Below are 11,072 nucleotides of genomic sequence, written 5' to 3' on the forward strand. Positions count from 1 at the left end.
AAAGAAACTGAAAATAACTTTTTTTCTGCTCAGTTCTGATCCCTTTAATCCCATACAAGGGAACAACAAGTTTTGAGCCTCCTCTGTTGGCTATATTATCTGAGCTGTATTGAGTTTCTGGCTCTATCCAGGGTTGACTACATGTATAAATAAATAAAACAACATACCTACATTTGTTTACACATTTTTTTACCTTATGGAGCACATGTGTGAGAGGAGTCAGTTTCCTCCTTCTACCATGTGGATCCCAGGGATAAAGCTCAGATCATCAGCTTCAGTGGCAAATATCTTTTATCAGCTGAGCAATTTCTCTAGCTAATGGATGCATCTTTAATTCACTACACCCATATTCAAGCAGTGGGATTGGATTAGGCTTCACTCCACTTTTGGCTAGTTTCCTCATGTCACCATTATGTTTCCTGGTTCCTCCAGACACTTAGCAATATGCTGTTCTTAAGCAGCCTACTGAATTTCCTAGTTTTGAGAACAGGAATCCCTCATTCAGCAGTGGAGTCTTCAGTAAGATGGACCATGCTGTCTGGGATATGAACGGGAAAAGTACTTCCATTCTTCAGGCCTGCCTCTGCCCTTTTACAAAGCTGGAGTCTTCACATACCCACTTTCAGGCCACTGCCTTTCCCACTGAATTAATTCTGCCGAAATCATTTCACCTGAATTCTAAAGGGATTAATTCCTAAGATGACTGTGCCTTGCTGAATTTAATCTTGTACATGTTTAACTGTTGCACATTTTAAAGTGATGGAAACTATCTTACAACAGAATTTGCAGTTTTTCTTTGGAGAGAAAGATTAATTTACCATTGCTCCAGTATTGGGCTCTAGCCTGCTTTTATATTAGCTGCAATAGTCAGGTGGGTGGATTTTAACTCTAAGGGGATATGATGTCTTTGAATTCCATTAGTACCACACATTCCTCCTGCTGCTTTTTCTTTTTCTTTTCCTCCCTTAAAAAGGTTTATTTATAGATAGCTAAAACATTTTCCTGCATAACTGTGTCCTGGGTACTGTTAATATAGTCATCAGAGGATTTATTTTCTAATATCATTTTGGAATGTCAGAGGAATGAGCTTACTTGAAAGAAAATCTATTGGGTAACTTTTTTAAATGGATCTCAGCCTTAGGTAAAAGACATGTTTTTAAAACTCCTGTTATACTTGTTGGGAAAGCTTCCATTTACACCTCATGAAATATATGTGGGGAATCTTGCCAGGATATTGAAACTCTGAGGCCAGGAATGAAAGGCATATAGGAAACTGTTGGATTGTGGTGACCTTAGGCTTTGTAGCTGGGGCTGGGATTCGGTCTTTAATGCCTGCTATTTTAATGGTCTGAGTCACAGCGATGAAGAAATGCTATTCTAGAGTCTAGTCTTTCAGCCCCTTTCTTTCTAGAAGAGAGAAGTGTTCAGTTTAGAAGTGGTGTTGGTAAAGAACAGAAGTACATTGCAGGAGAGATGTTCAGAGACCTTCACTGAAGGAGCTCCCAGAGGACTGGTATGTAGGTCAAGACACATGTAATAAATACCCAGAGAGCCTGTTCCCAAGTTCTTTTTTGGCTTACACAAATATAAGCAAATATTTCCTGTCAGATAGCCTGTGTTGGAAGTTTGGAAATGTTGTAAGTGGATTGCTGGTTGTCAAAACTACTGGGTATAAAGAGATTTGACCTCACTTGGCTGCAGGATATATATTAGCTCCTATACAGAAGAGAGTTATTGGAATGTAAAATCAGGAAAAAGGAAGAATGTATAAAGGGTAACATGGTTGGTATTGTAAATACTTGCGTTTTCTCTTTGAAAGTTAAAATAGGAAATAGCTACCTTTATAACTTACTATTGTATGAATTTGGATCGACAAGTCCTGCTCTGTTGAGGTTGCTCACTTTGGTTTGTGTTAGTGGGAATGTGCTCAGAGTTCAGCATCTCTAAAGCACAAGTAATTTAGAAAACAAAGGGGGAAATACAAGCCAGTTTCTGAACTCTGGGGTTACAATATCTGTATGATATATTTATGTAGTTTACCTCTCTGCCCACCAGGAAATAAGCATTTACAAATATAAGTTAATGGGTATTTAAGTGTATTCTAAAACATGTGTATATCCTTGAACTAATCGAAGGGACACAAATTTGTCATTTTCTTAGATAGGTTTAACTCTTATGTATTCTTTATCATCATGGATAATTTATATATATATTAGAAGAGGATCATGAAAGAGATGCTCTATATACTATAAAACCATATATTACTTATAATAAATTATATATTACTGTGTTTAGGATATGCAGGGCATGTATGGTTTTATTGCCCCACTCTACCCCACACCCCCAGACTTGAACACATAGACTTGTGTATATATACTAATTAAACAGTGGTCACTGAAGTGAGCTTCCATGGTAGTTGTTCAATCTTCCTTTTTTAGAGACCAACCCTGCTTAAGATAATGTGTTATCTTTGTGTTGTATAGTCACTAAGAAGACCTTCTGGAGTTGGACCCATGACTGTGACTTTCTAGTTGAGCAATCTTGCACAAGATACTTTTGTGCACTTCAGTTTATCCATAAATTGAATAGAAATACTGTCTCCTGTCTTGGTTGTTTTTCTATTGCTGTGTTAAGATACCATGACCAAGGCAGTTTTTAGATGAAACATTTTATTGGGGGGTTGATAGTTTCAGAGGATGATTCCATGGTCAACATGGCAGGGACCATGGCAACAAGTAGGAAGGCATAGAACTGGAACAGTAGCTGAGAGGATACATCGTGATTTACAAGCATGAAGCAGAGAGAGAGATAACTGGGCATAGTGTGAGCTTTTGAAACCTCCAACCCCCTGTGACACTCTTTCCAACAAAGCCACGCCTCCTAATCCTTCCTATCCACCAACTAGGAACCAAGCATTCAAATATATGAGCCTATAGGGACCATTCTCGTTCAAACCACTACACCTTTCTACCTCATAGAATAGTGTAGATACTAAATGATATCTTTCATATAAAGTGAATGAATGTTACTCTGGTTTACCTTGCTACTTTTACAGAAGAATCTCAACTTTGATATTATCTGTTAACTACTTACTCCAAGTGGTAATAAAGGAATCTAATAGAGCACAGGATATAATGTATACTTATCACATATTTGACTTTTCTTCTCATTTTTACATAAAATTATTGTAATGTATTATGAACTGTAACATTTTCTTTACTTTCAGTCAGATTATTCCTCCTTTCATTGCTCTTCTTCTATCTCTCACCTCTCTCCCTTTTCTTCTTTCTTCTCCTCCATCGCTACTCTTTCCTTCTTAATCATCTAATAGTATTGTCTTTGAGTAGATCCCCTACAACTCCTGACCCAGGATCTGTATCTCCCAGGAATAAATCTGGTGGTTTCCCCAACTCCTTGCATAGTGGTATTTCCCACAACCTTCACCCTCACTAACTAATGGTATTGCTGTCACTGGTCCTCCCTTCACCTGGACTTCATTAGCCTTTCTTTAGAAAAAAAAAATTGTTTTGGTCCTCCCCTCACCTGGACTGCATTAGCCTTTCTTTAGGAAAAAAAAAAAAATTGTTTTACTCTGAGATTCTCTTTCCTTCAAAGCCCCGGTTATTATGGTAGTCCCTGTACACCCACTGAAAGACCTTCTTTCTATCATGTCTGAATACAAGCTAAGAATGTACATTTCCCCCCCACAAAGCTAACAAACCTGACCTTCAGAGCTCAGATATTATCCTGGAATATAGTAGTCTCACCACTCCAAGCCTGTGTTTATTCTCTAAACAACTCGTTAAGACTCAAGGTCTATCACAGCTAATTCTCTGTGACATGACCATCTTCTACGTTGTTTCAGTTGCCTAACTCATTAGTATCCTCAACTATGAGAAGTATCTACATCCATTAAAACTTCTCTTCAGTCAATAGTGAATCATTGTTCACCTTGCTGAATTCCTATGTTTAGTTCTAGCTCTCCTTTCTGTTTCCTTATGTTCCCACAGACATTCTTATAACATCTCTGTACTGTTGAGTACCAGGTCTCCTATTTTTCTGTCTCCTTGTTTCCACAGATATTCTAATAATACCTCTGTAATAACAGATGTCGGTTGAATACTGTACCAGACCTACATATATTTACTTAGATTAGTCAATCATGCCAATCCTAGGAAGAAGTAATCTATCAAATATATCAGTCCTGTGGAATGAGGAAAGTTCAAGAAGCTTCTACCTTAGACAAAGAACCACAGACCACTAAGGAATGCTGAAAGCAGAAGAAATAGTCTTCCCCTGGGAAGAGCTGATGAGTTGGTTACCTGATACCAAATGGTCAGCCCAGAAAACATAATTATAAGCCAAAAAACATTGATTATAAGACCATGTTGATATGCTTATACATTTAGTTACACATGTATACATACACACATACACACGCATTTAAATTAAAAAGCTGTGAATTTGAAAGAAGTTGGGTATGAGACAGTACATAGGAGAGTTTGGAAGAAGGTAAAAGGAAGGGGAAAATAATGTAAGTATGTTATAATCTCAAAAATTAAAAATTCTAATGCAAATCTTCAGAGAAATTGAAAACAAATTATGTAAATTAAATTTCAATTAAATTAAAGTATAAATTATGAATTTTCTCAGCTTATACTCAAAAATGTAACCTCTTACATGCCACTTCCTTAGTTGAAGGCCCATTGTCCCAACAGAATGGAAAAACTGCTTTGTTCTGTCTTGCTTATATATTAATGAGCCCAGCCTCATCTGTTAATTGGACCATAACAGAAGCATAGATTTCTTCAACTCTGTTACAGCTTCTTTGCATATTCATTGAACATCAGTCTATATTCCACATGATACAATTTTTATAAAGTGGACACAATCTGTATTTTAATGTTAGAGTGGCATTTGGAGACATTGCTAAGAAATCATAAATAGCTTCAATGCTGCCACATGACCTAAAAAAAGGAATGGTTACAAACTATATTTGTCAGAACCACAACCAGGACATTTCATAAAACATGTTATTTTCCAAAATAAATTTTCCAAATTGAAGTAAATTCTAAAATGATTTTATGGTAGTAGTTTGTTTTATGAGTCACAAACATGAAAAATTATATAGCACAAGGGATAAATTAACAATGGTAAGTCTATAATTGGATTTCCTGGTTTCCTGACACTCCAGGTTTTTAGGAAAAAAAAATACAGAATTAATACCTTACTAGGCTTAGGGACCCTTAGGGAGGCCTGAAGTAACATTAATTCACTATGTCATAAATAGGAACCAAGCACAACATTTTTTGTTGAAGTCATTAACATTTAAATCCATTTCACCATCTCAGAATTTAGAAGTATAACCCAGACTCATTTAGCTGCCAGAAAAGCATGTACCCAACAATTCCTTTCATCCACATTTAAAATTTCCTATAGCAAGCAGAAGTGTTCAAAATCATTTCAGTGATCCTACTGCTTGTATAAATTATTAGTCACTCAACTCAACAGCTCTGTAACAATTCTTAGTATAAATCATATATTTTCAGAACATTCTGAAAACAATTGCTAAGTCATTTTCTCAAACAGAAGCAGTTTCTGAACATCTTGCAAAAATGGAAAGTATGTGGAAGTTTCTTACTTTTATGAGTAGTGTAGCTAGAATGACATTTCATAAATAAATGTGATATATTGTTACTGTCCCCAACACAATTTCTAGAAATTGTGTGTGTGGATATATATATTCAATTCTAATCGAGGACCCTGCACGTTTTTAAGGAAACAGAATTCCAGAGACTTCATTGTTTCTTCATTGAGTAAATGTGCATGTACTGGCTAGTTTTCTGTCAATTTGACACAGCTGGAGTTATCACAGGGAAAGTAGTTTCAGTTGGGGAAATACCTCTATGAGATCCAACTGTAAGGCATTTCCTCAATTAGTGATCAAGGGGGGTGGTCCCCTTGTGGGTGGTGCCATCTCTGGGCTGGTATTCTTGGGTTCTATAAGAGAACAGGCTGAGCTAGCCAGTGGAAGCAAGCCAGTAAAGAACATCCCTCCATGGCCTCTGCATCAGCTCCTGCTTCCTGAGCTGCTTGAGTTCCAGTTCTGACTTCCTTGGTGATGAACAGCAGTATGGAAGTGTAAGCCGAATAAACCCTTTCCTCCCCAACTTGCTTCTTGGCCATGATGTTTGTGCAGGAATAGAAACCCTGACTAAGACAGTGCATTATTTGTTTACTGCATACACATAGAACATCAAGCACCAAAGATGTTGCAGCTGCAGCAAGCAAACTATAGAAGATTTTGTTTCAGGGAACTTTTGTTTAGATATGAAGAGGGTAAAGAAGAAATTGTAGCTGTGGATGGAGTCAAATTCTTTAACCAAGGAGTATTTAGACTTCAGTTTCTAGGAAGAGATACTCTCAAAGTTATTCTAATATATAGCCAAAATTAGAACCACTGTGGTTTTGCATCTTAAGCTAGTAAATCCTCAGGAGACCTTAATTTACATGGATTTTATTCACATTAAAATGCGCAGTCTTTTAGGGCCCTTAACATTTCCATTTGAAGAGACTTGGCTTTCATGTTGATTGATTTCTATATTGGTACTACACTTTTCTGTTTCACTTTAATACCCCCCCTTTTTTTTTAATCTATAGGTGTCAGAAGGCCATTGGAAATGGGGCGGTGTCACAGTTCAAGTGAGCAGTGCTTTCTTCACTGGAATCTATGGGATGTGGAACCTGTATGTCTTTGCTTTGATGTTCTTGTATGCACCATCCCATAAGAACTATGGGGAAGACCAGTCTAATGGTGAGTCTCTGTCTTTTCATTGCAAATTTTTTTCAATATATAGTAGACTTGTCTGCAAGATTTAGACAGCTAAAACTCTGTATTCATCCGTTAAAGTTTCTTCCAGATGTCTTTCTAATACTACCAATGTAACTGAAGGGATTCAGGAACCATAAAACAAAAAATCAGCACAAACTAGATAGCTCTTGAACATTCATTTTTTAATCTGTAAAATATATTGAAAATGTTTAACTATTATAAAGTATGTTCCAGTTTTAGTAGTAAAGAATAAAATTTGTTTTTCTCATTTTTACTTGAGTAAAAATTACTACATAAAAGTATGCCACATTTATTCTTCCAATAGTGGCAGTTAAATATTGAGGTACTGGGTACAGGTACCTGTGATTTGCTCCTTTCTTCTTGGTTCTCTTTATGAGTTTGTGCTGTGCGTGTGTGTATGCTGGGATCTACTTAGGACTCATGTATGCTTAGCAGGTATTCTCCCACTGATCTATAGTTCCATTTTTTTCAAGAATGTTTTTTTTTCCAAACCACTCTTCTGTTTTCAGATAATCCTGTCTCCTTATGCTGAGAATGCCATCTTTTCATACCTTATAATCACAGAAACCAAGGCATTGACCCAAAAACTAATTACAGTCAGGCAGTCTGGTCATGTCAGAGGAAAGGTAACTGAGAACTGTCTCTGCACTAGCCATCACAAAGGGAAATGATTATCCCTGCCCAATGCTGTTCATATGTAACAACTGGTCAATGTTTTACCACCAATCTTACTCTTTATATTTTTTATACCTCCTTTCCCCTATATGCATCCTCATTGCATTTAGCACCTCATCCTAAAACAGCAGAAGTTTAAGCAATATAGCCTTTGTTTTATCTCCACAGGAACTGTGGGGCTCTAACTTTCAGCCTGTTGAAGTCCCAGGAAGAAAAAGGGACACATTGAAAAGTAGTTTTGGCCTTTATTTTTAAATTCTAAAAAGTATCCTATGAAAAATCTCTTAGAAAAAGGGGATAGGGATGAGGGGAAACAAGAAGAATAAGGAGAGAAAGAGTGTGAGTGAGTGAATGAGTAAATGAGTGTCCTCTCTGTGTCCTCAGCATGTATACATCTTTCAGACTACATGATCACATGGTAAAAAATTCATCAAAAGTTTACACATAAATAAATTATAAATCAAATAAGAAGTTTACGACAGAGAATGTTTGCATACATTCCCACTAGAAGTAATTATCTGGCTAAAGATTCATCATTTGTCATAGCTCCACAAGTTCATGAAGAGTTAAAAACCATAACTAAGTTATTGGTGAAGTTTTGTATAGATAAACCCAGTCAATATTTTATCTTCAGTCTTAGCACCTATAATTAATTGAAAGTTCCCTTTTTATGACCTTTGGTTAATGGTTTTACAACCTCATGGAATGTGCACTAAGTAATAGAATCAATTAACTGATAACACTTAGAGACTGGCAGAGTTCTCATTGCAGTTTTGACTATAAGAATGGACCTAATAGCAGTCCCACTATAAACGAACTTAATAAATACTGATATAATTTTAGGAATTCTTACAGGATCATCATTATGAATTAAGTCATCTAGTTGTCTATATAACATCACTACAAGACAGTACATCTTTGTAGTTCTGTAAAGATCTCCTCAAAATTGTGAGCTAATACCTAGTGATTGTCATATATGTCTAGTAATAATAGCAAAAGCATATTGATAGCAGGAATCTTTCCTAAAATTATTTTCTCATGGGCCTTGTCTATAGGAGCAAATCATCTCAGGAAGATTACCTGCTAGTTATTAACTTGTCCTATGATGGCTCCTGACAGCTAACAAGTTGTAGTTAATGAACACTGACCACACGAACTCTTCTGGATTTTGTTGGCAAATCTGCTAATCCTTCTTTTCTCTATTTTAAACAGGCTCTTCCATGTTAATACTGTCAGATTCTGTGTGGCAATTCAGGGGTAATGTTTGTCAGAGCACTACTGTGCATGTGAAGCTCCTGAGCCTTTACTAGCTAGGGAACCAGGCCATTCTCATCAGAACTTCTTACTTTGTACAGTGATTTAAAAATCTCACAATTGAGAAATATTATGGTGTCCTCATCACATTTTTTTGTGTAAGATGGATTGATTGGTCTATAATGGCACAGAAAGCTCAAATCCCAGTCTACAATAGTAGAACATATCCTCATATTTCTTTCTAAATATGTGTTTGGAACATGCATGCCCTTTTTGTTGTCACTATGACTGTTATGTGCCACTGTCACGTTCTGTCCAGATTTTAGAGATGCTAAATATCTTAATATTTCCTTGTAGAACACTATCACAATTTCCCAAACACCATATTAGAAATAGTCTTAAGTACTTATTGGCAAACTTTTGGGGAACTTTATAATAATCATAAACATAGAACTCAAACAGTTTAACCTTTCTTTGCATATTATGACTCCATAGTATCTCTCAAGCCCTATTTGTACCCTCTATTCTTCTGTGTGGCATCATGACCTCACTCAGTTGTAAAAGGATCTTTTCACATTGGGTTTTCTTCTTTTTCATATTATTTTTATTTACATTATATCCCAATCACAATCCCATTTCCTCCTCTTCTCTTATTCTTGCCCTTACAAATCCAACCCCCCCATTACCTTCCCTTCTTTGAGGAGAAGGAAAACCCACCCTTGGATACTACCCTCTCTGGCTCACACCATTCTATCCCCCACTCTTCCACCAGACTCCCCTAGCTCCACCGGATGTTTGGCTCTGGATCTCTGCATCTGCTTCCATTCACTGACAGTTATGCTAAGTTCCTGTCTATAAGCATAGCAGAGTATCATTAATAGTGTCAGAGTTTGGCTTTCTCTCATGGGATGGGTTTCAATTTGGGACAGCCATTAGTTGACCATTCCTTCACTCTTTGTTCCATCTTTATCCCTGTGAAGCTTGTAGGCAAGAGAAATTTTGAACTGAAATTTTGTAGGTGGGTTGATAGCCCACCCTGCCTGGCTACGGGAGGTGGCCACTTCAGTTTCTATATCTCCCACTGGTAGGAATCTCAGTTAGGGTCACCCCATAACCTCCCCCATCCCCACCAATTTCTATTCTCACTTCCAGCCCTCTCCCACTTCCCAAACACCTGATTGCCATCCTCATTCCCCTCCTCATCCCCTCTGCCACCAAGTTCCCTCTCTCCATCCACCTCTGATGACTATTTTGTTTTCCCTTCTAAATTAAATTCACACATCTTCTCTTGGTTCCTCCTTATTACCCAGTTTCTTTGGGTCTGTGGATTATAGCATGGTTTTGATCTACTTTATATCTAATGTCCAATTATAAGTGAGTACATACCACACATGTCTTTCTGGGTATTGCTTTTAATAGCTGAATAGTAATCCATTGTGTAGATATACCACATTTTCTTCTAATCACCTTCCTTCCTTTATCTTTATCTTTTTCTTTCCCTTTTAACCTCTCATCTTTCAGCAGACCACATAGTAGGTCTTGTGCATTCTGGAACTTTATGCAAGATCCAAAAGCTTCTTGGAAAGGTCTAATTTGAAATATTCCAGAAAAAAATGCATATGAGTCAGGAAGATATACTGTACTTTTAAGTTCCCTCAACGTCTGAGTAGCATTTATTCTTCACAGCCTTTCTGTTTCTTTTCCTTTTTCTGGAGTGTTATTGTTATTGTTAACAAATAGATCTGAGCTCTGTGAACCCTGTTCCACCAAAGCTATCTTTGCCCAGGAGGGATCTTTAAGCTGATGTACACCTGCTTTTCCAGTGGAGGGTTTGTCCCTAAACTCCAGTTCCCAGATTCTAAGTCTAGGAGCCAGGGTAGGCAAATATTGATGAATAATTAAAGACTATTACTACATGGAAGATATCATGCTGTATACTTGATTTATTTTAATTTTTTTTAAAAGCCTACTATTCATTTTTGTATTTTTAAATATAATCTTCACCACCATCATCATACCACTCCAAATCTAAGATAAACATGAAGCTAACAGTAATACTTTACATTAAATCAATTTAGATTTACAAATATAGTATTGTTTTTCCTATTCTGCTTCGAACCAGAAATTTCCTTATAAGGAATTATCACTTAAATTTGGCTTCTAAGGTCAATACAAAAAAGGCTGGTATAGGACCAAGGAAAAATACACAGTAAATGACAGAGTCATTTAAGACTTTGTGGAGAAAGTCAAGTGTAGTGGTGTACACCTTTTTTTTTTTTTTTTTTTTTTT

The 11,072-nt window shown here is 36.7% G+C and overlaps 1 protein-coding gene across 2 annotated transcripts in view; it reads left to right on the top strand.

Annotated features, from left to right (window-relative positions):
• Positions 1-11,072, top strand: part of Wls (Wnt ligand secretion mediator) — a 100,961-nt gene that overhangs the window by 81,395 nt on the left and 8,494 nt on the right. For both annotated transcript variants that reach the window (XM_021195346.2, XM_021195349.2), the window contains one exon: positions 6,661-6,814. In XM_021195346.2, the coding sequence (XP_021051005.1) occupies positions 6,661-6,814 (154 nt within the window). The remainder of the gene's footprint in view (positions 1-6,660; positions 6,815-11,072) is intronic.

This window comes from Mus pahari, chromosome 4, assembly GCF_900095145.1.
Source record: "Mus pahari chromosome 4, PAHARI_EIJ_v1.1, whole genome shotgun sequence".
In the NCBI taxonomy this organism is placed as follows: domain Eukaryota; kingdom Metazoa; phylum Chordata; class Mammalia; order Rodentia; family Muridae; genus Mus; species Mus pahari.